The 27,819-nt window shown below is 42.6% G+C and overlaps 1 protein-coding gene across 2 annotated transcripts; it reads left to right on the forward strand.

Annotated features, from left to right (window-relative positions):
* On the forward strand, positions 1 to 27,797 carry LOC114871881. 2 transcript variants are annotated; one of them, XM_046285791.1, is made up of 7 exons: positions 1 to 485; positions 14,862 to 14,962; positions 20,922 to 21,242; positions 23,968 to 25,774; positions 25,834 to 26,390; positions 27,169 to 27,289; positions 27,414 to 27,797. In XM_046285791.1, the coding sequence occupies exons 3-7, from the start codon at positions 20,930 to 20,932 to the stop codon at positions 27,448 to 27,450; spliced, it is 2,835 nt and encodes a 944-aa protein (XP_046141747.1). In that variant the 5' UTR covers positions 1 to 485; positions 14,862 to 14,962; positions 20,922 to 20,929; the 3' UTR covers positions 27,451 to 27,797. The 2 variants fall into 2 exon arrangements, with proteins under 2 accessions (XP_046141747.1, XP_029034269.2); XM_029178436.2 differs by lacking the exon at positions 14,862 to 14,962.
* The last annotated feature ends 22 nt before the right edge of the window (positions 27,798 to 27,819 follow it).

A 27,819-nucleotide genomic window follows, 5' to 3' on the forward strand; every position in this document is an offset into this window, starting at 1 on the left:
GGGAATCAGTGCGAATTTATGGAAAATGGGGGAAAACGTTCGATGTTCAGTGGTGGCATGGGCACGAACGTCGAAATTCAGTGTTATATTTCGATTGGGAAGCAACAGAAGTGAGACGGCGCCATGTTAAATAGTGGGGGTCGCGAAAGAAGAAGCGAGAAGCGTGAGCGGGACGAACAGAGAGCACGACATGACGAACACCCGGCAAGCAGCGAGGTGCAGGCAGTCTGCGCACGGACATCGATCGAAGCTCACGTACCATCCACTCCCTGAAATTTCCCGGTGTTTTCCTTTCGATTCATTCACGTATCGCGAACGAAATTTAAACGCCTCGCGACGCAACACTCTTGTGAATCGTGCCTCGGTGTAGTGACACTTGTGCCTTGCGAAAACAAAGACTGATATAATCACCCTTCCAATTCGTCCTGGTCTCTGCAACCATCCTGGACTATGGTTCGCGGTTAATTTCTTCACGTTCGTCATTGGTGAGTAATAGTTTAATTTAAGAATTTATAGAATAAGTTATATAGGAACACGCCTGTACCGATATATGTATAATATTTTTATGTTATACTCATTTTTGACTGTCATGGCGTGACAGCTATAAAAACGCGGCAATAATTTAAATTTCTCGTTTGGTATTTTCCTTCGATTACTTTTGGTGTGGTCACTGGTGACCCCTAGTCTGTTTACTATTGGGTCGTCCTTTGACCCCCAAAGTCCGCAATGCGTCGCGGCGAGTACGACACTTTCAGTGGAAGCGGGAAAAGCTGTAGGGCTAACCGTAGAAAGTCTATGGGGCTAACCTTCGTCGTAACCTCTAAAACGATTACGAAATCTGCCCACGAAGCATGCTTTCAACGGCGGGACAGTGTTTACGAGTGGTGATACGAGTCGGACAATAAGTACGCGACAATAAAACGACTTTGGTACCGCTATTGTCGCGGTTAAAGCGTGAAAGGGTTCAAAATGATACAACCGTCATTTATTTAATAAAAATCTAACTAATTTTTTATCTCATATGAAAAATCATCGTTACGTTCGGAATGTTTAATTTTTTGCAAAAAATTAACTGGTTTTTATTCTGAATTATTATGTTTTTCGTTCCGGGGGACATTAATCAATTAGTTTTTTAAATTCTTGGAAAAGGATACCTGTATTTTCGATTTACTCATTTTTATTTATAGAGGAGGGTCCTGTTTACGTCTCTCAGTGGAATTTTATTATTTATTTATTAGCAGAATCGATTATTCACTTTGTGGCGTTCGATGGTGTAAATATTAAGATTTGTTTGAAAAAGGTTGAATTTAGGAAATGCAAGAAACAGACTCCATAGATATGCTCCAGAAACTCGTATCTGTTTGCTTTTTTTTCGGTTCGTGTATTGGTTTAAATGGTGTTCCTTTCGAAACTCTTTGCTGATGGTAAAATTAAAATTATTTCCTGTGAAGTTTCTCTAGATAATGAATATTTAATGAATTTTCTGAATAATGAACGTTTAATTATTCGGTATTTCTCCTTATCCTTCGATGATCACAGTTTCTTTCAATTTTGTTCCACATCTTTTTATTAACCCTCGAACGGCGGACCATGGAGAGAGCCACATTTTCTAAATTTTACACTGTTACACTCTTTTGTTGTAAAGAGTTTTAATTCAACTCGAATTACCAATTTCCTTCAAATTATTTTAAAGAAAAGTCTTATCCCGGCTATTTAAGGATATTTTCGTAATGGATCACCATACTTGATCCTCGATTCTAAATAGAATGCAAACAATCGTGAAAGCGAATTCACTTTTCCTTATCTCAACACTTGCTCCAATTGAAGAGTTTCGAAGCGACTTTGTAAACGACTGTCTTCACGTGTGTTTCCATATTCGTCGTCCCTTTCTCTCGTCCAATTAAACTATCAAGCCAAAACGCATTACCAGGCCTTCCATCGAATGGGTTCGTTTCTTAAATTAACAACTTTATTTTTCGATTAAGGAATTCTGAGATACTTTAACGATCTATAATTTCAGTATTTATTGGCTCATTACGATAATTAATGGAAAAGGTTCTGAGTCAATTTCATGAATTAAAAGTATATCAAAATGACACTTATGATATATCAATTTAAAAATTGAAATTACAAGAATATGACTACATAAAGATTTGATATTTTTACAATACCTTTATGTCATCAAATCTATTCCAAATGGAAACGAAAAGCATCAGGCAAAGAAAAAAATCATGGAAAGTTATCCAATGATAGTTTACAAGGTTTGAGCACGTGGTTTTAGCGATTTCTGCATACTTACTCGTAGTCTGTTGGACAAAGTGTTCGTTGTTCCTCGTTACCGCGATTCCTGGTATCGAAATTGCCTGGCCTACGTCCATGGAACGAGCAATGTTTCAGAGTACCTTTTGCTGGTCGTGGATACCACGCGAATATGTTCAAACGCAATAATTCACACGGCTGGCGTACACTTTCGTTCAATTCGAGAAATATTTCCGTGGTTGCATGGCGAATTGCCGCATTCCCATCTTTATACAGGGTGATCCATTCAATTTTCTTCAAAATTTACAGAAATATCAAAAAATCCTTCACTTTACTATTTTTAAAAATACAGACAAAATCCATCAGTCTAGACCATCAAACATCACTTTAGAATTCAAGAATTCTGGGTTAGTTATATCTGGGTTAAGTCATCCAAGGCAAATGTAATATATACCTATAGACAATTACTCCAGGTTTTAGTTGTAATATTATTTATTATTTCGGGTACACGTACACCACCTAATACTCATGGTCGCTTTATAAGAATCACCCTGTACATCTGATGGTTACCCCGTCGTCTTTTATTACTGTTCCATCCTTGACTTGTGGAACTCTAAAATCACACGGAACACGCCGAAACGTTTATGGAACGACGATTAAGGTAGTGCGATATCATTCCGGTGATTTACATGTGGCTCGTGTTTGTCGTTGTCCGAAGATAGGCCAGGTTTGTATATCATGATGCGCGAGAGATTGCTCGTGTTTGCAGTCCGCTTACGTAAGTCCATGCTTCTTGATAAAATACCGTATGCTGTTAATTACATACCTCACCATTGTAAATTATTGATAACGAGATAATAGATGGCCCAAAACGAGGCGCAAAAATTACTTTCCTCCGACTTTCCCCGCCTCTGAAATAGAAATGAAAAGTAATTAACTTTCGTACGACTGAACGACATAAATTCAAATAGAAATTTAATTGAACGCCCATTGGATATAGGCTAAGAAACCGTGTCTCTAGTTGGCACACTTTTCCTTCTCAGATTTTCACTCATATAAATTTCCATCTGCTTCGGATTAAAATACGGAAGTATCGATCCATCGATAAATAATTTTTTGTGGAAAAAATTAATAATTCAACACACGAGATTAGTGAAAGCAACGTTAACGAAGCAGAACACTTGCAAGTTCAAGTTCAGTAACTTTCCGTAATAATTCAACTTGGAATCGAGTAAAAATTCTATTGTCTTGAAAGGATCGTTTATCAGTTCCAAAATATGTTAATAAAAAAAATTCGTGGGTGATTAATAATATATCTCTTGTTTAGAGAAAGTAGCATGAAACTCTTGATCAAGATCGAACAAGGAAATTATTGCTGGGGATCTATCACGATCTTGATCTTTTAATACGGTTCGATGGGTTTCTTATCTTCCACTGAACGTGCAGTTGCATCTGTAAATATATTAACCAGAGTTATAGCTTGTCGATGATCAATACGAATCGTTTAATCCGTGTGCGAGACAGCCGGATAAAGATATTTGATAAAATCTGACCGAAGAATCATCGATCAGCTACCAGTTTCTCGTTCTTAGCTTTCTCTAAAAAAAAAATTACTCAGAATTTCCTGTGGAGTTTTTTCAATTTTTTGGCATTTTGCTCTAGTGCGCCGAGAGAAAGAAGGTGAACAAACACGATGCAAGCAATATGGTATGCAGATATGCAGTCAAGCACGTTATATGATTATTTTGCAAGGCCACCCTACGGTGACAGGATCTTCTCGCGTCTAACCCGTCGTCTCGTGGACCAGGAACCTTGAGGAATTCCCGTTTAAAGAAGTCAAATAAAAAAGGAAGAAAATGTGTCGCATAAAAGCTCCCCAAACGGGTCAAGCCGGGTCAACCGATGCGATTTGGTTTATGGCGCGACCGAGAACCTCCTTGCATTATTGTATTTTCGTCGGTGATTTACGACACCGCGTTTCTCTTTTTAGAATACTTTCGTGCCTACATCAGGTCTTTGGTAAATTTCTTCACTTCTAACCAGACACGAACAAAATAATTCGAAAGTGTGAAGTAATGATAATTAGAGCCTCGTTTGCTAGGGGTGTGAGGGTTCCTGAGACTTGGGGCGGGTTGGATTGGATCTGGTCGGGTAATAAACGCGAAAAACACTTGCAACTTTGCCTAGTAATAGTCTCAAATATATCAACACAAATCAACATCTTCTTTCCCTTAGTCCACCATGGGACTCTGTAGAGACTAGGCTAATAAATATCTCTATTCCCCCTTTTCATGGGATTTCTTGTCTCCTATGCGATTCAATAGCATCGATACTCGGTTTCAAGTAGCATCTATGAGGGTGTATTTAACCCCTGTGGGAACAGGAAGCTAACCATAGAGGCACTCGAAATTGAAAATATTTGGTATTCAGGGGAGATTTACCGCGTTTCCGTTGCTGGAAAGTCGTTTCCGCTCACGTCCTCGCGAATTCTAGATGCACCTGCAACTTCGCTACAACTCTTTCGCTATTTCATTTACATTTGACGATGGATTAGTATTGCAAAAAGGTAGAAACTGGTATTTCTACCGCACCATAATTGTCCAACGCATCGAGTAACTTCAATATTTGGTTGGAAATACAAAACTGCAACTTTATTAACTTGTGTTTGAATGTTTAATTAAAATATGATACATCAGGCTGCAACAGTAAGGTAGTGAACATCGTGTAGTAGCTTGAAGTAATTAAGAATAATTACTTGCAAAGCGGCAAGAACTTAAACGACCAGCGTTAACTTAAGACACTTAATGAACCTGTTATGGAGGTACTAGATGTTTTTTTGCTGTCCTCTGTTGGATTTACTTTGAAAAGTTTCTACTAGACAAAAACGTATTTATCAAATTCAGGAGAGTGCTAATTATTCGAATATAATTAAGTATCTATAATAAATCGCCATCGTTCGGCCCTAGCTTATGGTAGACAGTTTAGAGTCCATTGCTCCCATTTCCTTCGAACCAGTTCCCTCAATAGTTTCCACCTCTCTACCTACACGTTTCCCTTAGAAATCTTTAGCAACCTTTAATGGAGTACTGTAATAAAAACAACAATACCTTGTATTATTATAGCAATTATACTTCGATTCCTCTTTGTTTCGTTTTCTTCCGTTTTGATTATACATAGAACAAGGTCTGAGAAGAGTAGCGTGTCCGAGGTTCGCTTCCGGTGTTCGAAAGGATCTACGATTGTAGGATCGTAACGCGTTCCTGGCGATATCGCGCATCGATGCTCCTGTCAACGGGCGAAAATTATCGGCACCACGACAACGTGAATATCGGTGCCGACTTTAATGCTCCAGAGTTGCTGGCGGAATGCCGTAGTTGTCGCTGGAACAACTAGTTTACCTCTGGTGGCCATTGCACGCTACCAAGTGCGACTCTAGCAGGAGAAAAAAAGGAAAAATCAGTGGCGATCGCTGGAGCAACTGGCTCGGGTGACACACGAGAAACTCCGTTAGATCTCATCGTCAGACAAAATGAAAGCTTTAGAAGGATCATCGTCGCTTGCGTTGTAATAGGTTGTTGAGTTTCACTAAATTTCATGACAGAAAAGTATTGCAAAATGTCACTTGTGATATATCAAATTAAAGCTTAAGGTGGCTCGAACATTTCTATAGCATTTACTCCTGGATATCTTTAACTCGAGTGAAGTAATAATTAAAAGAGAAACGCTTTGAAATGGTCAGATACCAAATCTCTACCTAACTTGTGTCGTTCGTTGCGATCCTCAACCCTTCATTCTCTATCAAGAATATCAATGAAGCGTTTATACAGCCATGTTTTTGAAGCTTTAAACTTTAATTCAATGTACCATAGGTGTAAGTTTGAGATACTTTTATGTGATGAAATCATGTCAGAAATTCTAAGTGAAAATTTCATCAAAACGGGTCCAGTATATTTTTAAATTCCTCTCTATATAATAGTATAGATATTAAAAAGATTTAAAAGAATCTTCGTTCAAAGAAGAAACATCAAAGAAACGCGTTACGACACCGTCCTTTTCACCGGTCAATTATAGTCGCCTTCCATTTGTAATAAAAGATCGTCATTCACCGCTAAATTTGAAAGTAGGTAACTAATTGCCAGCACATCAATTCAAAGCAAAAAAGAAAAAAAAATTAACAGGTTCATGGACACCATGGGTACTTTTACAAGAATCACCTTTTATCCATCCACCTTTGATTTTCTAATATCTCTTCTTTCCGGTTCTAGTCCCGCTAATTCCTTAATCCTTCATTTTTTTAAGCGAGCAGGGACATTCTGCCTGTTTATCGACCGGTCGTATTATCGTTCGAGTAGATCGATCTTAATAGAGGACGTCGATGATCCCTGCGGCGATTCTATGCGACTTAATACCGTGTTTAATACCCGACTAGCGCAGTTACTCGTTCCAGGACGAAGAATAAAATTCTACTAAAGAAAATGTGCAACGATACTCCAGATTCCATTTGATTTATTTTTCCTAGCGGCAATTAAAAGGTGGGCGGCGCTCGAGCGTACAGCGCGTCTCGTGCCACGCCCCATGAGGGTGCTTTTCAAATTATTAAAACATTTGACGAGGCGATTTAACGAAAAGCAAAAATTATAAGGAGGCACGCTTCGAGAGGAAATAATTCAGGGACAAGGAATAAGTGGGACAGAAATCCTGTCCATGGAACGATCCGGTCCACTGGAGATCCTGAGAGGCACGAAGCGTGTCTGAAGGCTATTAAAGACCCATCTACCTGGTCCTAAAACAATACGATCGTTGAATGCAGGTGTGTAACGCCACGGATCGTCCCGAGAAATCGGTCGTGAACCTTTGATCTTCGTAGGTAAAGTTGTTTCTGACCCGATCCAATTATGCACGTCGACCGTAATTATGGGTTTAATTAGATGGCCAGATGGGCACGGTGAGAACGTCGAAACGCCGTGACTCGAGCATGGACCTTCGAGTGATTAATTAACTTTGATCTTACTCTTGAACTTTGTCCTCCGGTGTAGTTGGCGGATTCGCGAGAAGGTGCCTTTTTTCACGGGAAGCCAGGTATCAATTTTATTATCATCGACTAGGATTTGCATTCCTTATGCCGCGCTTCCTCCAGGCTATTTCCGGTCCGCACGCATCGAAAGTTTTTCACGCGGCCGGACAGATCGCGCCAGAGGGGATTCCACTCATCCTTTCTCGTCCAAGCGTAAAGAAGCGGATGTTTTGCTACGAACCGCAGGATGCGCGTCATTGCTCCCGGCTGATCCTCCATCTTTTCCTATCGAAACTATCGAGGAACCAGAATTTCCAGGAAATTTCGAGCGACCGCCGCTGCAACCATGTGTACATACACCCGAGTCTTTGTCCAACGGACCGTTTTATTTGCACCGATTATATCACAGGTGTTATCTTACGTTACCGGACGAGGTATCGGATGTTACGCGGCATAAGGGCAACGTCGAAACGTGGCCCTTTTCTTTGCAATTTGAAACTTCTTACTATTAATCAACTCCCCTCTCATCGGTCAATCAATATTAATATTTTCCTTCCGGGTTGCCGCATACATCCAGGCTCGGGTTAATATTGTATTATTTCATTGGTTATTACACGCGCTGCGTCACTGGTCAACAAGGTGTTAATTAGGAGCATTACCATTCATAAATTACCGGCGACCGCGAAAACGTTTATTAACGATAATCAATGCTCGCCAGTGTGGCTCTCTTCTGGTGTATATTGCACTTGCAAATGGTACCGGATAGCTATTTAGGATCATGGGGATACCGTTAAGCACAATGTGCAGACCGTGCAACGATAAACCACACCGGCTAGCTTCTCTCTCTCTCTCTCTCTCTCTCTCTCTCTCTCTCTCTTTCTCTCTCACTGTACCATTCTCGAGCGTTATTCTTGCGTAAAGGGCCGCGTAACTTTATAATAGATATTAAGCGGAACAGTTACTGCTCTTACGACGACCGTGATTCTCTTCAGGCTGCTTTATACACGAGGGACGGAGGTCGGAGACAAGGGTAACGTCGGTAGATGCCATTTTAAATTTGTTACTTTCGCTCTGATGCTCGGTTCCTGCAGAGAGAAAATGCAAGCTGAACCCCGTTGCACGGTGTGTAATTTTCGGAACGATTAAAGCCTCTTTCCCTTACTCGTTCACGCTGCTTAACAGCTCGCGTACCACTCTCGGCGCCGCGCCGCGCCGTTTCTAAATAAGGCGCGGAAAAAGCGCGGTCCGTGAGATAGCATTAACGATCGCCGGGCCGAGTGGCGCGATAAATTTTCCAACGAGCTTCGACAAATTTCCAGACGATAAGGAAGCTACCGTGTCGCCTGATTAGCCGAGTTTATCTACTATCGACACGGTTGGAAAAATCGCAGACGGTGAACCATCCTCCACGACCCCTTCTTCCATTCAACGCAATATCTTACTCCAGGTTGGAGAGCTAAGTCGAGACAGTTCGGCATTATCTCGCGCGCTCTCGTCGCATTATTCCGCCCCGAGCACTATATTAAGGCTACGAAATTCCTCGAACAAGCCGGCCAAGTATCCAACAGTACAGGCGAACGGCATGGCACTCGGAGCGCTTAGGAAATCCAGATGTCTTAGCCTCGAAATGTTTACGATGGAAAGTGGAGGCGTACACCTCCTCGTTATCGAAACCTTTCTCTATTCCGCCGTTTTTAACCTACCGTCGTCGATCCTCTTTTTCTCACCTTGAACTCTTCTTGCCTAGCCGGGGCGCGCTCTATTTGGATTCGCGTGGCCAGAGGAATGATCGTATATGGTAGACAGGTTAGCCTTAGATGGTTTGAAAGACCGGTGGCTGGCTACCAGGTCCCAGCCTCGCTCCCTTCGGTCAGGATAGGCAAAAACTAGGATAGGCCTAGATGGCCGCTTCCCCCGAGACAGGCTACGTGATTAGAGAGGAATAGAGACGGGAAACTCGTCCGGGGCTAGCTTCTTACATGCGTGTAAGTGCGTACGGAGAAGAGAAGAGGCTGCTGGATTGATCGTGGAGCCGAGGGAGAGGGAGAAGCAGATATATTCAGCCTAGCCACGGCCGGACAGTGCACTGAACTTGGCAAGAAATCCAAGGTTGCATGGCTTAATGATCTAGTTTCTTCGGTGACGATATGATTCACTCGCGGGCAAGATGATAGCTGGAATTTTTGGAAGTCACCAAAAAAGTGTAACATATTTCTTCTTCGTTTATTTTTCATCATTCCGAATCGGATCATAATTCAAAATAATCCACGCTTCATTGACGCGTTGCTCCGATACGCATACCGTTAGCAGCGATCGAGAGGCAACATTCCGGTTAGTTTCAGAATAATTACTCTTCCACGTAGCTCAGACCAGGCTAATGATCACGGTATCAAAAGAAAAAGATGGAAGGATAAACACCGCGTGATTGCTATACGCTACCTGATTTATACCTATCCTTTCCACGGCTTAGGGGATTCGTAATCGCGACCGAATCAAGTGCAATCTTTAATAGCAACCTTGCCTTAATAACACCGTCCTTTTCCTTCTGTTTTCATCCGGCGAACCCTCCCGATGCGATGGGCTACCATTAAACTTTAGCGTCCTTGGACCCATGGAAACCTTTTACGCTGGACGGGAGTAAATTGGTCCAGACGTAAGAAAAAGAGAATCCGTTAGTCTTTGGGTGTCACTGGACCACTCGATGAACTCTTCTGGTTACTCGAATGTCCCGATACGAATCCAATGCTCGAGAAACCCGAGCGGATTTCTGGTGGTGGATCGTCTAGACGCACATTGTGTCCGGTAACACGATCATCGATGCTCCTTCTTCATCATCATCATCATCTTCTTCTTCTTCTTCTTCTTCTTCTTTATCGAGTTACCGTAACATCGCTGGTGCCCGAAAATGGTGGCGCGCTCGTTATTTTCGTAATAACGGAAACTTTTTTTCAGCCCCTTCTGGCGAACCTTTCCTGGTCATTAGACTGCTTTTTTCGTTGTCGAACGGGACGAGGACAAAATTTTTCTTCCCTTAAACCTCATTTCCGCGTGAACCGTTATTTCAAGCGGGTTCATTTTTCTGTGCACCATCGACCGGTAGCCGATTAAAATTTCCCGGGTGATAGGAGATAAAGGTGATTCATCGGGGGAGGGCAAGGCTGCCTGGAGGACACACGTGCAGGAAGTGGCACGCCCTTTGGAATGCCGTCGAACATTGTGAACGGCCGCAAGGTGGAAACAAAAGAAACGCATTCTAATAGTTGCATACGCACGTAGTGGCCCTTCGTGCCTCGACTTTGGTAAAAGGTAACACGTGTTCCCGAGAAATAAGTCGTTGAACCGAAAATTTGTTTAATTAATCCTTGAACGATCAAACTTACAAAATATATACAAGAATGTTATCATCATTTTTAAACGAGAGAGTTCCATGTATTGAAACAATAATTTTCAAAGGAATCATGTAAGATTTAAAAAATGAAAATAAATTGGGACTCTCTTCGTGGTCCACGGCGACATCCGAGGGTTAATTTCGAACGATTCTTATGGAAATTCACCGTCACCGTTACCATCACCGTCAATCAGGCCACTTTGCACGAGTATAATCGATAAATTGAATGATAAATGGAGACGATTGGCCCTCTCTCTCGCCGTTTGGACGGTGAATAAGAAGAACAAGTGGCAAGGCTGCGTGGAGGACACGCGGACAGGAAACGGTAGGACCGTTTGGAATGCAATTCGAGCAACGAAATTCGTTCTAAAGCATACGGGCTGGCCCTTTGTCTGCATGACCTAAACGCAACTGGATGACCGGTGAGAAGCTGAAGGGAGAGGCGAGGAAGAAGAAGACGTGATGCGCCTTTCGATGCGAATTCTAAGCCTCCGGGCTGACGGCCTCAGGCCTTCTGAAACCTCTGCCATCTTTTCTTTGCTCTAAGCTTCCATGGTGGAATGAACTCCGGATGGATGGCTTTTTGCTTCGATTTGCTTCGATTTGCTCGATTAAAATTTAAGTAATTCTTAAGCGTGTTACTTGCATTAGGCAAATGAAGAATTCTTCAGGGTCGGTTTGATCCTGACGAAGATTTTCTTTAATATCATAGCAATCTTCATTTTTGATCCACGTTTCTAGGAGAAGAAGTTTCCTTCGTTTTTACGGAAAAAGAAAATTACCTACCTAATTTGATGCTTCTAATATTTTATCAGATGGGTAATTGAAATATAATCTTTTATAAATGACCGCAAAAAGTGTGGGCAAAGAAACGTGATAAGCGAGGAGGAATTCTTTTAATATAGTTGATCGATTCGACTTCCGACAAGCTTGAATACCGGAAGTGGGCAAGAAAATCACTCCAAGTTCAGACCACTTGACAGAGTTGACAGAGAAAAAAATCCTTGCATAGAAAGGATTCTTCGGCCTGTGATGCTTGAATGTCATAAGAACCAAGCGAAATTCGTTCGAATGCGTGGTAAATGCGAATCGTCGCGTTCCATTATGGCGAAGCTTGGCAATAAAAGTCCATCTACGCATCTGTCTTTCCTAGTTTTTCTACGGAGGACAGCCGAGTCCATCCAAATGGATGATGCAGCGCCTTTAGACGGGCACAAAGGATTCCACCTGGTCTACCTCGATTCACCTGATTCCACGGCTCTTCCAATATTTTCTTCCTTCAAAGAATTCACATTTGCAACCTTGCATTATTTAACGCGTAAGGCGTCTTCTATCTTTAGTTTCCATCAATTTGGTCGCTGCTCGATAAAAAGGAAAATGGCGCGTGCCATTTAACCCCTCTCGGTCAACAGGTGCAACAGGTATTTGACGAAAGATTAGCCGGCCACTAGGAAACGCGCACCGTGATTTATGCATGCAACTTGAAAACATGTTTCCAAGTCTAGCGGAAACGCCTTAAGCCTGCGAATCCCGTTTCCGTTCTTCTGTTTAGTAAAATCCAATCGATACATCCTGAATACTTATCTGTTTCATCCTACACCCTGCAGCTACTCTCATTTCCGGTCTGACTATCATAAAATCACTTTCCTGGCCTATCCACTTAGCTGGATTAAGGAAATCAGGCATCCTGTAACTTCTTGCTTTAATGCTAGGCTGATAAATAATTACCTGATTGTAAGTTGCTCTAATTTATCTAGAAACATGATTCCTCCGGTTAGGTGGAATATTTATTCAAATTAATTCTACAACATAGGACATCTCTTTAATATGTTCAGTACCGTGACACCCATATTTGAATTTCCATATCATTCCATCATTCATATTAATTTTTTTACTTACCTAAGTGGAAATACTCATATTGGATACTTGAAATTATATCTATAACTTGTTAGTGCAAAAATTACGAGCCACGTTTTCCAGGGGCTTCATTTTAAATCTTCAATTTACTATATCAAAAAATTCCAAAATTTGATCCTAGAAAAATTCATTATCCAATGAAACTTTCAATAGTTCCAGCTTCAGAATCAATCTAATTAGAAAAAAAAAAGATGTCAAGGATATGGGTAGACGCGTGCTCTAACGCATAAAACTACCAGTTGTTTAAAAGTAGAACACACATGCATGCAATTAAAATCAAGTTAAGATTGAAGACCGTACACCTGTCTATACTGTCTTATCTACTGGAAGAAATATCACATTCATCTATCTCTTTGCAAAACGCATACCGACCCCTTATTGCATAATGACAATAATAACAGTAATTACATTTTTGCATATCTCACGATTAGGTTAATATTGCATATTTGCAACCTTGTAAATGTGCAGTCCAATTATTATTAAAAAAAAGTTTGCCTGTGTGGGTCCGATCGACCCGCAAATGATCAATTCTGCTCATTAAACCTAAGGTACGTGAATTTCCTGTATAATTCCGAGAAACGTCCTCGTGTAATAATAACGACAAAACCGCTATCTCTCCTCCGGCATCGTAGAAATACTGCGTGGTTCGGTATTATGCTGACATGCACGCCAGTCCCATAAGAAGAGACTGTCCTATCAGGGTGCGTTTCAAACAGGAAGGGAATGATTTATCGAAACACGTAATATGTCTAATGGCTGATAAAAGGCCGCATAGAAATGTTCATTCACCGGTGTACGTACAATTTAAAAATGTTAAATCGCGGTGTCCTCTGGTTGATTAATTACCACGCCGCGCTCAGCTAAATACACGGTGTGTTTTCGATAATTTAATCCGAGCCGACTCTTTTCCGGCATGCACGTTCATTGATAGAACTTGTTAAATCCACTCTTGGAGGGCTTTCTCTGCACGCCAACGATTAGCATAATTCTCCCTCATAATGAACGGAGGAAGAGCCGGGTCTAGCCGGCAGGAAAAGAAGAACAAAGGCCAGAAGAACGGAGCTCTGGACCCTACCCTCGTTTCGGTTCCGTCACGAGCACGCTAGTTAACGTTTTATGGAATCGAGCCGAACAGGTGCACGAATTGGTCCATTCGATGATCTCCTTTTTTCCCCTCTTTTCTCTAGCCCTTTCTCAACCTCTAATTCTCGAAGGAACAAAAACTTAATCGCTCGCTTCCTCTCGGGATGCTCGTTCAGAAAGAAGGAACAAAGTGACACGCACCGTAGAATTAACTTCTTCGCTAAGGTTACAATAAATAACCTTGAAATATAATACGTGTAACAGGACTTTTTAACGAGAAACAGTCGCTTTGGATCTAGATAGTTGCCTAGGCCATTTAACACCACTCCTGACTATCCGTGAATCTTGAGATAGTGAAATCCTGAAGACACTCTTCACCCCTGTCTAGTCGCGAAAATTTACGGCTCTATTGACGCTGATTAATGGTACGCTCGGTCTATTTATAATTTCAATTTATGAGAATTCTATTTCGATGAAAAATTCACCGTTGAAAGATGTACATAATAATTTCTAGATCTCATTGAATTTTTATTCGTACACCTTGCGTGTTTCGCGTTGGAATTTTTTACGGAGAAAAATGATCACTCGCCGGCCAATGAAAGCGTGACTTCCGGCGGATTCGCGTCGACACTGCTTCCATTGATAAATAGAGACTCGTACACGAATCAATATTCCTAATTGTTTCTTAATACGATTCTCGATTAATCCTGCTCCTGTTCGAAGAGTAGAGGCACGCAATGGACCATGGGGCCACGAAAATGGTAAAGAATAGAGGGGGAGAGGGGGTGTTGGCAGTGCGACAAGCAGTAGCTTGAAATAGCCGAGGAGTAGGGACTGTGGCTTATAGTTAGCTCCTCTTATAGTTAGCCGGTGACTAGCTCTCTGTAGAATGCGAAATGGGTCCTCTCTCTTCCATCTTTCTCATCCAGAATATCATTTTCTTTTTTCGTCTAATCGCTCGTCCTGGATACTTCTGTCTCGCTCGCTTATTTAGGCCTCAAAGTGTCTTCTCTTTGTTTTGCCCGGTTTATTTCGGCGTCAGGATCGTGGACGGTGTTTTGGAGAGTTAAGTCTGTTGGCCCAGACTCCGAGCGACGGAATCTCGGCAGAAAAAAGGAACACGCTTCGCTCCGCTCGACGATGAATTCCGACGAACGAATAACAAAAATCATTCTAATCTAATTTTTCGATTTGTTTCAGATAGAATGTAATCGAGCCAGTAGATCTACTAAGGATGCTATAAGCTGTTGGGTTTTCCTCAAAATCGAAATCGAAATCGAAATCGAAATCGAAATCGAATCGTGAGTATTTCGTTCACTTCCTTGTTCAAACCGCGAATGTAACACGATAGTATTCTATTTCCCATAAAATACAGAAGCCATAGAGAAGACAGAGAAGCCAAAAGAAAATTTTATCGATTTCTATTCGCGAAGCTTTTATAATAGCTCTTTTATAATCAACTATCGTCGTAAATTAAACGGTACAAGTTTCTCAGGTTTCGAATTATTTATAATCCATTTGTAAGCTTGAAACACACATAGGTTCAATTAAGCCCGGGGTCACTGCTCGGACTTATTTCAACGCTGAGCCGCTCTCATTGGCTAAATTCTATTATTTATTTACGCTCGTGTTGCTTTATCAGGCTTGAGAAAGCGGAAGAGGCAGAGGCTTCCATGGCTTCGAAAACGTATAGAGAGGGGAAGCTTGAAAAGTGCGCTAATTATTGTGTCACTCTTAGAACTTAAAATCAGTGCAATTTAAAGAAAAAAGAAAATTACTATCAACGAAGCCAACCCTAGTCAATTGACTTAAAAAAGAAAAAGAAAAAAGAAAAACTAAACGATTTTTATCAGAATTGTTTGCTTATCAGTGCACGTGTTTGAACCTGGTCTTGTTCTACTCGAGCGAGCAACAGAAACGTCTGTTCATCGTGGCAGCTCAGAGGAATAAAAATCTCGAAGGAATTTCGCCACATTTACGAGCAGCCTGCTCGACCGTGAATCGAATTCGCGTTGCAACACGACGACGATTTTCCTTTCGCCTGGAATTACGCGCGCTCCGCTCCTCGCATCGAGATGGCCCGATTCGTGAAAGCTCCACTATTCATGCATTTTTTTGCTCGATTAAGGCCAATAAACTTGTGAATCATGTACGAACATGGGAGTACGAGCTCCTGTATTAAAAACGAAAAATTTACATAACTGGATTGAAGTCTTGCGCTAGATAAAAAAAATAGACGTATCAGGTTAAGAAGATTCTGAAGAGTTGGGCGGGTATTTCTTGAACAGTGATTAACGGATTTTATAGATAAAAGGTGAAGCTACATTTCTCTTTTTTATATCGCTTCGTTTTATATCGATCCTGTGGTTTGTTATCGATGAAAAAATTCAGGTGTCTTAGTTGAAAGCGGAGTTCTTGGTATTAGTGAAACTCGAAGACAAATTAATGAGGAAGAAAGGAAAGAACACGAGCTTGCATAAAGAAGGGAGGTCTTTTATTACTGCTCTGCATGTATAATTAAAATTTTCCACTCGCCAAGTCATTCCAGTGACCTATATTTCGTTACAACATGAATTATTAAACTTTCAAAAATTCTTTGTACTAATTGCATGAATTTCTTGACAGACACCCATAAATTGGCCCATTTTTTCCTAGAATTACAGTTCTAAAGTTTCCATAAAATTATTGCCAATAGTGTTACTTAATTCTCTGCATAATACCTACACGTGGCTGTGTATTCGTAATTATATTGTGTAACGCAATTCGAATACCTTGGTGAGCCAACTTGCTCCTCTTTAAATGAAATTTTTTTACCTCCAAAACCTGTACGAGCATCTTAACGCGACATATTATGTAAATGATGAAGTGGACAGGAACATCTATACTCGACAGTGCAGCCGTGTGATATCTAAAATTATAGATGTAACAGGCTTTGACGAGGATCGGGGAAAGCTGAAGAAACTTCTCACCACGTTATGTCATCCTCGATAGAATGCATTGTATAGTACTTAATTAATAAATTTTCAGGCCATTTGTTCTTGAAATAATGGCAAAGTAGCTCATATTACTCACGCAGTTCCGTTTCGCTGTATCTATAATTTTCTCCTCTTTTTCTAACACTGATCAGTGTTTCGAGATACCAGAACCTACGTCAATAAATAGTTTTCCTTCGATTCAGACACCCTGTAACTTGTTTTGCTTTCAGTATTAAAAGGTACATTCGTTATTAACCCCTTGAGGATGTTTTAATTACTAGTGAATTAACTTTCACAGCTTTTGAAAAAATTTCAAGTCTGTTACAAAAGAAATTTTTCCAATTTGTTGTAAGGGGTATACGATCACTTTTACGGTCCACTGTACAATGTTAATTTGCAAATGGTGTTAATTTCTAAATTACCTAACGAATTACCAAAGTCATGCTCCCATTGACGGTGCAACGTACCGTGATCATTTTTCCTGAGGATTAATTTTGTCTGAATGTGTTTCTGCCGGTGGCCGAAGGTAGGATCGCGACACCTCCTCCTCGCTGCGGCAAACGAGTGAAAGTACTCGGAATTCTTGCGGCCAGCTCGAGCCCTGAAGAGGCTTACGCAACGCGTACGGTAACAGGTGTATTACCTGCTGTAATAACGTGTCCAGCTCGTTCGCACTCGCGTATACTCGTCAAAATATCGCCAACTCGAAGACAAAACGAAGGCCCTGAAAGATGTTGCGTCACAGGCAATGTCGGGCGAACGATTAGAAACAGCCTGACCAAAGCCGAGGAATTCGTGTTAACGAGTAATTGACTGTAAAGGGGCGTTCACATTAAGAGGAAATATCTACGAGCCCGTCAAAAACCGAATTTACGAGCAGCGGATAATTAACGCGAACGCTGTAAACGATCTTGCCGACCGTGTGGACATTAATTCTGAATCAACGCTGCTGATAATTGACCAGCACGTTTCTCCACTAGGAATGTTAACAATAATGTTGCTATTGATTGGTTAATCATCTTGGAATGCTAGCGAGCCTTTTGAAGGTGAAAGTAATAAAAAGTGCAAGGCCGAATACTTTTCCTTTCTACGCTACTTTACGTTGGACGTGAAGTGGCCTCTGTAGCGGAATTCCTCGAGTCTTTCCTTTAAAATTAATACCATTTTTTTTTTTCGGATAGAAGAAGTTGTTTTCTAATCTGATACCATAAGAGTTCGCAGAAATGAGTTAGCGGTTGAAACAGGAAAAGGGTGAAAATAGAAATGCATTGCGGCCCCTATTTGGCACGCGTTCCGCTTGGGGATCACCTATTTCGACATTCGAAACTTCCTAGTTTATAAAGGAAAATGGACGGATCGATTGCACGTAATTAACCGGTATCTCTTGTTTAGAATTGAACAAGCTTTTCCAACCTCGTCACGCAAGATAAGAGAAATTCGCGGGTACATTTCTCGTTCTAACTGATCGCCAGCCATTTTGCAAAGATATTCGTTAGGTCTTAAAGCTATTTTTCTGTCATGAAATCGTATGCAACAATGTCCACGTACCATGCAACTAGATTTCTAGCGTAGAAGAGAAATCCTCTATCACGGAAGCTTGTACCAAAAATTTCACTCGCCTTTTTTAAACGTTCTTAAGATAATAACGACGATGTACACGGATGCTGTAGCATGACCCCAACGTTGGATTTCTAAACAGAGGAGAAATCTAACGAGATTTTATCGCGGAAGTACAGTCCTTTATCCCGACTCGTTAAGTAGGACGTCATCGAATTTCTATCTGGGTCTCGTGTGTCCGCATTACAAGCCGTGTAATCATCTTTCTTCGCGGGGAAAATTACAGGCCACGTGTACCATTAAAAAACCGTGCAACGTTAAGGAAAAAATTACCACCTATCCGTGTATCATTTTCGAAGTTCGACGACACCAAAGTATCAGAAAATGCCACTTATGGTATATCAATTTTGTAACGATGCTGCTTTGACACGTGCGTTATGTGAAACGATGCGATGGTATAAAAGTGCATTTAGTTACTGCAGCCAGAAGAACTTTCTCCAGCCCGGAGCGTAGTAAGTTTGCTTACTCGGCCGTTCCTTTCTTTCGAGTCAGAAAGTTTTTAATGCATTTTAATCGCGTTCGCGCGGCGATATCTCCGGCGCTCCTTAATTAATTGGAAACTTTACAAGACCGTTCCTGTAATTCGATCTCGTGAGATGATTAATTTCTAATTGCCGAACCTTAATTAGCCAGGAAAAATCAGTGAATTTTCAATGAAAATTTCTCTGATAATTGTAGCGAGCAACAGTTGGCAACGGTAGATAAAAGGAGGATCGCGGAGAAATGTTAATTTTCCATTTCGCAATGCGCCTCGTCATTCATCATCCCCGACCATTAGTTCCGTTCGCGCCTCGTATGAATATTTAACGAAACCGGCCGATTCGGCTTATCCTTTCATCGCTGCTCCTTTCTAAGGCCCGATAGAATTCGAAAAAGAAAACAAACGCTCTGCAGAGAGATTAATATTACTCTATAGAAATTTTATTGCTGTATGGCCACGTTTGATAAATCATGAAATTACCATTAATTGATAAAAAAGTGATCGTCGATCATTGTTGGCCGACGCATCAGGATCGATGCCCGTCCGCGAAAGAAGTTGGGCACGTTTTTTATCAGGATGTGAACGGGTTAGACGGTGAGGAAGAAGACGAAAGTCGTGCTTCTGGGCCCGCCAATTAACGCGTATGAAAGATAATCGTGGGGACTCGTTAATTCGCGCGGAAACCACCTGTCGCCGTATCAAAACGCGTTTCTTCTGTTGCACTCTGCTTACAAGACATATACACCGGTCATCTTCCAGCCTGATTCAATTTACAACCACCGGGAATCAATAAGTGAAAAGATAAACAGCTGTTATTTTAATACACGGTTTATTCGATAAACGCTTACCAAAAAATAATAATTTCATTACCGACTGGATGAATTGTAATTTTAATTACGCCCGAATGAATTCGAAACTTCCTCGTTCGATAAAATAATAAAAGAAGTTTAACTGTCTGGTTTCGCGTCGCTGAAGTGAAACGTGTCGTCGCGTGAAAAAACACGCGTGAATTAATTCGAGGTTGAATCTTTTCCTGGCCATTGCGCTCGCGGTATTGCTAAAGGAAGGGAATCGAAACCGACAGTTTCCGGCTCGTGATACCACGCGAGAAAGAGCTGTAAAATGAAAATTGAGAGCAAAGTGTGATCGATGATGATACGTCCGGATCGATGACTGCGGAAGGCTGGAGATTTCCAACGCTGCTGACAACTCGACTAGAAAAATCGAATCTTGAAGAAAATTCGTCGCTGAAGACTCGAATCGTACGAAACCGTAAGAACGGGACGTTTCACGGGACATCCGGTAATTCCGGCGCTTCCCTTGGGTTCGTTGATAAAATCAGGCCACTTTCACTGCAAAACGGTTAATTTACGAGCAAAACCAGCATGCAGCGTGACCAGCAGCAACGGGAGAACGAAAGGACGATGACGAGGAGAGAAAGAAGGAGGTCGACGTTCGCTTTCTTCTCATCGGGTTAATTGACCGCATCCGAACGTCCTGGTGACAAAAGATGGCTTCTGTAATTAGAGGAAAAGTAACGCGAGGACGGCGGAGAGCAGAAGTTAAATGACTTAAACGGAAGCGCGTAGGAGGTTGAATTTCGTTCGTTTCTCGCGTGCATTAGCCGTCGCGCGCTACAACTAGAGGACCTTGGAGAAGGAAAATAAATAATAGCGAGTGGCCTTCGTAGTCGACCGCGAGAGAGAAGTTAATTGCTCTCAGCGAGTTCCAGCTACCGTCGTTCGAAAATAATATATCCCGTGATCGGTGTAATGGCAATGTTACACGGCACCACGACCTCGTTCTTGACCCTCAAAAAACACAACCACTTTGAAGCAATATTCTTCAGATATTAACCTTTAATTTGATGTATCATAAGTGCCATTTCATGATACTTTCCTGCCATGAAATCGTATGCAATAAAAATCATCCAGCCCTTCGAGGGGATTCTCTTCGCTTACGATAATGATAATTAAAATGACTTTGCGCGTGACTTTGCGTTCGTTTCACCTTCGATATGACCTTCGAAGTTCATTGAATACCATTATGACGAAGCGTGCACCTTGAAAAGAAGCCATCAGGGTAAACAAGTTATCCTGAGTCAAAGAAAATGTTTCCTCGGCCAATTAATTTGCCTCGCCATATCGCTAATTCTAATTAAATTTCCAAATTTTCGTCCGCTTTCAGAAAAGAGGATGTTCAAGCGTCTGTCAAAATCGCGCCGCCACAGCGCGGACGACGTGGCCCTTTCGTTGTCCAGCCCGACGACCCTGGACGAGCCACCCGGGACGTCTACGTCGCGGGACAACTGTCCAAGCATCGCTTCTGCCGCCCTGCTGAGGGTTTCGAGGACGAAGTACAGCAGAAGGAGTTGCGGGGACACGAGTGCCGTACAGGCTTTGCTGTCCAGCAAGCAGGAGCAGGAGCAGGACGTGGTCGAGGCCGATTATCAAATGGTCACGGCCGTGCCCGCGTTCATCGTCGAACACGAGCCCGAGAAACAGCGAGGTAATTTGCTGCAACCAATTAACCAATAGATGATCAATTAATTTCTGGATTAATACAAAACGCTGATTGCAACAATTTTAATCTTTGATGCTTTTAAAATGAATGGTTCTATTCTAATTTTGGTATACCTCGACTCGTATTCTAATTAGCACGTCTGCCTAGGGGTTAATGAACTCCTAATCGGATTTCATTCCCTGGTGACTATTAATGGAACAGATCCAAACATCCGTAATGACTATTGATCGAGTAATTGTCTGTTAATTACACGTCACTTCCACTGCCAATGAATATTGATTTTCAATGAATTTTACAAAGCATTAAATGAAACCTCAAAGTTCAAGGAACACGTGATGGTTCAAAGATAAAAAATCTCCTTAATAAATAACTTCCTGCCAGAGGCTTCAAAATTTTTTCTATCTCCGGTAATTACCTCTCGGCATCATCTACATCGGGAGCAAAAAATAATGGGATGATTAGTAGTAATTTTGTCAGTAATCAAATAAATGACCGTGGATACAGGTAGCTGATGAGCATAATTATCTATGGGGACAAATAGATATCATTTATGCGGCAAACAATGAATCCGGGGTTCTAGTAACGGGCTGTGAAAGAGTACAGTTACTTCGATCGGTAACAAAAGTGTCTCATTTACAAAATCATCGAGGCATTCGACGCACGTTCGATGGAGAAAAGGAGAGGAACGTGATTTTCACATTTAAATGCGATCAGAGGTGTTCAGATGTTGCTGGGTCATACCATTTCATTTTACCTGAAGAATAATAAAATTTTGAGGCTTGCAATATAGGGTGAACATAGGATAGATGGTAACTTATTTTTCAAATTATTCTGCAAAAATTTCTCGAACGCCGTTCCTTGACATGGCGAGTCTAAGTACTCCCCGCGAGTATTCCATGCTCTGATGACTTCAGTGTCCTTTCGCGAAGTAACTGTTGCTCTGATCGTTTGGTTTTATGGTCAGACTTCTTTCTAGAACCGCGGCGCGTTGCTAACATTAGAACTTCGCATCCTTTTACTAATCGCTTCTCGGTTCGTTAGAACACGGAACGCGCAGGTGGCTGTCTGCAAAGGTGCAACATTTTTTTCACCGCGTACAACTCGCGAATTAGTAAATTGAGACAAAAATTCGAAGATAAAGACGCAGACGGCTTGAAAATCCTCGCCGCAGGTTTGCTTTAATAGGCCACGGGTTCTGCTCCGTGTCACGGTGTCTTCTTCTGGAATTAAATTGCGGATTGTAACGTGCTACCAGTGACGATGCGTTGTATAACTGTTTTCCCGCCATTCGCGTCGCGACGCCTCGAATTCAAAAGACGATTCAGCGAGAAACGCGAAACCGCGGAGTTAGATTGAATTGGACTGGAAATTTCGTTCCGCTGATATTTTTTTTTTTTATCCTTTGTGATTCCGCGCATGGATCGGATTTCTGAAGCCGACTGCACATTTCCAAAGTTTCATGCAAATAAAATCATTAATTTTTCATATTCTTTGAAAGGCACATTATCATCGGCTTATCTGGGTACATGATGCGATTAATTAATTAATTATAATCAAAATGCGTTGTCATTATATATATATAATACCCTCTAGACTAATGAGGAACACACGCGAGTGACGTTTGTCTAATAAAAAATTCCCTGTGAATTAATAATCGTCAAGAAATTTCAATACGAGAATAACAATAATCAGTGTAATTACAGTCACGTATTCTATAGTTGATTAATTAAGAAACTAATTAATCAAGGGTAGAGCGACGACGCGGCACGTCATCGCGATCGAACGGTATAGATGCACCATGTAAAACACATGCACGCTTTGATTGTGCATCAGGATGCACGGATGCAACTCGTTACCTTAATGAGAGTATAAGGCATCGCGCTTGTCACGCTGCATTCGGCTTATAATGAATTTTCCCACTTTATCCGACAAGATTGATTCGAAGAATTACTTGTCGCGTTGTGCGCCGTTCATTTCCAGCCCTTTATCTTTCAATTTGCATCACCGTACAAATGCGACGCGATGCATCATGCGAGTCAATCTTCGCCATGCTAAACTGTACACTTTAACCGTGGACATATTTTGTAGATTATTTATTGCATAACAAATTAGAAATTCCTTTAGTACTTTCGGGATTTAAGGCCATTTTGGAATTTGAATAGTACATTCAAATTTTCTGTCACGAAATTATATCAGACTTTCTATATTTCAAAACCGACCATTTAATACACAATTACGAACTACCATACCCTGGTAGCAGCTAAGAGAAGTAGCGATGACACATGCAGTCATTAAATAAATGGTCAGGCAACGGGTTAACGAGGCCATATTGCCGTTTCTCGCTCGTACTGCCGCGTGCGTTATCGCAAAACACGTGTTCCCGATACCTGAGCAGCCTGACAATCGTTGGCCATCGTATGGCCCGGCCCCGTTAACTGGGGTGACACCTCGAAAAAGTAGTCCCAAAATACGCGGAACCAACTCGTTCCTGGCTGCTGCTACGGCTTCCTCAACGTTCCTGGGGGCGACCATATGTCGCTCGCGAATGCGGATGCCGACGGGTGGTTTTTCGTTGACGCCGAGATGGCCCGGTTCTTCTGCTTCTTTGGTAGAGCTCGCGGGAATGCTTGAATTCTGCGAAACCATTCGCGCAAATGATTCTTCTCTTCTAATTAAAACTGGGAATATTTTGAAAATAACATTTTTTCAGGCTCGAGCTTCGGGGTATGGGGTCGCAGGATGAGCAAGAAGATAGACTCGTTCCGGCGGGCTGGTTCCCGCGAAACGATCTGCTCCATTTCCGAGAAACCCGACAGCACGAACAACAACAACAATAACTGTACCGCGAGTAACAACAACATAGCTCAGAAACAAGATAAAACACTGCCAGATTTCAAGCTAGACTCTAAGTCAGAAAAGAGAATACCGGGAACCTTTCATAGATCACCATCACCCTTCAAGTCCTTCTTCATCCGCATGGGGTCTACCGGGATGCTGAATTCCGCGAGAAGTAACAGGCGTTCGCAAAACATCGACGACAGACTGAAGACGAACGAGAAAGAGAATCTCTTTAGAAGCTGCAGCACCAGCCAACTGAACACCAGTCCAACCTACGTGAAGGGAGACGACCCTTCAGAAGGGATAGACCTGCAGATCTCTAGTCGCAAGGATAAGACAGTGTCCTGTGACAATTTGGCCGGACGTCAAAACGACGACATGTTCGACGAGCATAACGACCCTGCTTCCTTGTATCCCTTGGGAAGTCCTTCCATGACCAGCTTTAGCCCCTGCGATTTCGATCAATCCCGGACCGAATCGGCGATGAGAAAGAGCAGTAGCTGCGATTTCAAGGAGGCCAAGAAGTCCAGCTTCCCCTACGCCTTCTTGCGATCCAAACTGTCCGTCCTGCCCGAAGAACGTCACAGCACGTTCGCATCGAAAGACGAAAGACTGTTCAAGACTGCCTCCGAAGAGCACTTCCCAACGCTGAAGGTGGAGGATGCGTACACCGGCACCACGACGTTGGGACGTCGGCGTGCCAGGAACGGGAACCTGACCAGAGCAAGTTCCAGCAAGTGTCAGGAGGCGTCGGGCTCGAAGTCCAGTCGGAATTCGTACGCGGAATTCCGGAGGAGTTCGAGCAGATGCGAGGACAGGTACAGCCTGAACTCTAGCCATCTGGAGAGGATCGAGGACAACTTCCAGCAGGAGGACGCCGGTTGCTACGGCTCCTACGATAGCAGTCCGATGTCCAGGCAGCAGGACAACACCAGTCAGGACAGAGTGGACTTTGCTGGAAGAATGAACGATCCCAGATTTTCGGAAACGTCCTCGTTGAACGTTGACATCGATATGGTGGCCACCTTGAGAAACCACAGAAGGAATTCCGCACCCAGCGGCGAACAGAGGCTCTCCTCTCACTATGTCAGCTCCAACGAGTCCGGGTACGACAGTGACGGACCAAGAGGAGAGTCCGCAGCCGCCTCTGAGAACGAAGGTTTAAGTTTGAAGTGTACGGACAGCTCGGACACCAGCAGCGTGGTGGACTCGGAGCTGGAGAAACCCATCAGGAGCTCCACTCCCAGCGAGTGCCATGAACAGGAGAACGATACCAGGACAAGGAAGAATTCCGAGGATAGCCGAGCTGGGAGTTCAGAGCTAAACGACGGAATTGATGGTCTCAGGTGGCACCAGAGCAACTCTGGGAGGATGCTACCCAGCATCCATCAAACCTACGACGACGTAGCTATGAATTCCCAGTTTCCTGTCTGTGGAAATGGGTTACAAAGTCCTCACAAAACCCTGGACATCTCCCCGCATCGAATGAGACTGCAGCAGGACAAGAGCAGGTTCCTCAGCGACATCATCCAGCCCCCGAAGAGGGTCAGGAGGTGTCGATTGGTGCAGCTTCACAAGAGGGACCCCAAGGAGAGCCTGGGTATCCGGTTGGCCCAACAACGCTTGGGGGAACTGAGATATATTGTCGTGCAGCTAGAGAGCGATGGAATAGCGCATAGGTGAGTTGAAGCAGGAATTCTGCTCTAATTCTACCCTAACTTTTACGTCACTTCCACAGAGACGGCAGGCTGAGGCTAGGCGACGAGATCGTGGAGGTTGAGGGAAAGGAGCTGAAGACACTGGAAAGCCTTGAAGAGGTTCAGGAGTTCCTGAGGTCTTTCACGGGTAACAAGATACATTTGATGACCGCCTATGAGGAGACGGTGCCCCAGGTGTACGTCAGTCCACCCACGTTACCCGGAGAGTACGAGTACCTGGAGAATGCGAAGAATCTTTCCAATCTCTCACTGATCGACGGCGAAACGAAACAAGTATTGGAACAGTCCACTGCTAAGAGCAGCAATGATGGAAACCAGTCGACGAAGAGGCCAGACTTTCTGCCACTTTCCTGTTTGTCCAAGGAACGAAAAGGCACCGAAAGTAATCTGGAGTCATCGACGGAGCCGCAACACTACTTGACGAGGCACATTGCCAAATTCGAGAAGGGTTACGGAAAGCCGAGCCTGGGGTTCAGCGTCGTAGGGGGCAGAGACAGCCCTCGGGGCGAGATGGGGATCTTCGTCAGGAGGGTTTTCCCTGGGGGTCAGGCTGACGTCTCCAAGTCACTATTTCAAGGTAAATACACCTTCGCTTTATCTCATCAGGAATCACCAGATGCGTTTCATCAAGAACTGCTTTTACAATGCACGTAACCCAATGCACCAGCCGTGACGTAATCGAGCATTCCTTGCAAGGATCTAGCGACATAGTTCACTGTTTCAGGATCAACTATGGCCGCGAATGTGGAAGGAGCGGATCGATGCGTCACGTACGGGTCGTCTTTGCTCGTGCATTCACACCGTCAACCTCATGGACACATCTCGAATCTTTAATCCGACGCCTAACGTTGCTTGCATTTCTAAACAGCCCCAGCCATCTCCACCTTTTTCGCTTCCTCTCGCCTTTTGTAACAGCTCGCATGCCACTGTACTCGTCAGCTTTCTCGACCTCCAGCTCAAAGGATAGGTCGTTCGAAGACAGAAATTTTAATGAACTTTGTATACGGGCTGACAGGGAAATATTGAATTTCTCTTGCACGCGCGTCAGACCATCTCCTAAGCGATTTTTGTTATGCTCCCGTCGCGGTAGGCGGCGGGCACGTTATATACGAAGGTTTCACGCAACGCGTTTCGAGTTACAACCGATCCAGCACGCTTTTTACGAGCACGCGAACGTCCGCGGTTTCCTCGTGCCACTGCACCCTGCTGCATGCTTGCATAACGGATCGTCGTTCGTTTCGGTTGCATAAGTTCAGGATCGATGCATCTCCAACTGCATCCTAAATATTCCAACGCCATTGGTTCTACAGTCAAATTTCGATTCAATAATATTTTGATTTTGATTTTTCTTTCAGGTGACGAAATTCTAAGCTTGAACGGAAAAGTGTTGCGTGGTCACACCCATCAGGAAGTAATTGAATTATTTAAAGCTGTAAGAGAGGGTCCTGTTGAGTTGGAAATTACAAGGAGACACAGGTATTAATACTACCTCATGTATTTTTAATTAATTATTTCTAATTATTTTGTGATACCAATTAGCAGTGACCTCCGTGTACAATTAATAAATTTTCAATTGGAAAATCTGTTATGGGTGTCTCAGGTATCCAAAAAATCCGCAAAAATCCGCGCCATGCTGAAAGGGAGGCGTCGTGGACGAATCTGCCCACCGGAAGTGCTCTTTCGAATCAATTCTAAGCGTACGTTTCGCTGCCAACGAAGTTTTAGGATTCTAGTCTATATCAGAACGAATCTTCGATCTTTCATGATGTTTGTTTCAATTAATTTATTTAACGCGGTGTCGCGGTTGCATAGTGAATAAGTTTATTATCAAATGTTTATTATTATTGACACTATATTGATTATTATATATATTATTATTATTACTATAAGATTTTATACAGATACGTTATAGCAGCGTGAAATTCACTGTATGCGATTTCTTTTTTTATTATTATAGAGGACAATAAAAAGGTCGTAATTTTAAGGACGTCATCTTAGTTATTAAA

This window comes from Osmia bicornis, chromosome 1 (genome assembly GCF_907164935.1).
Source record: "Osmia bicornis bicornis chromosome 1, iOsmBic2.1, whole genome shotgun sequence".
In the NCBI taxonomy this organism is placed as follows: Eukaryota; Metazoa; Arthropoda; class Insecta; order Hymenoptera; family Megachilidae; genus Osmia; species Osmia bicornis.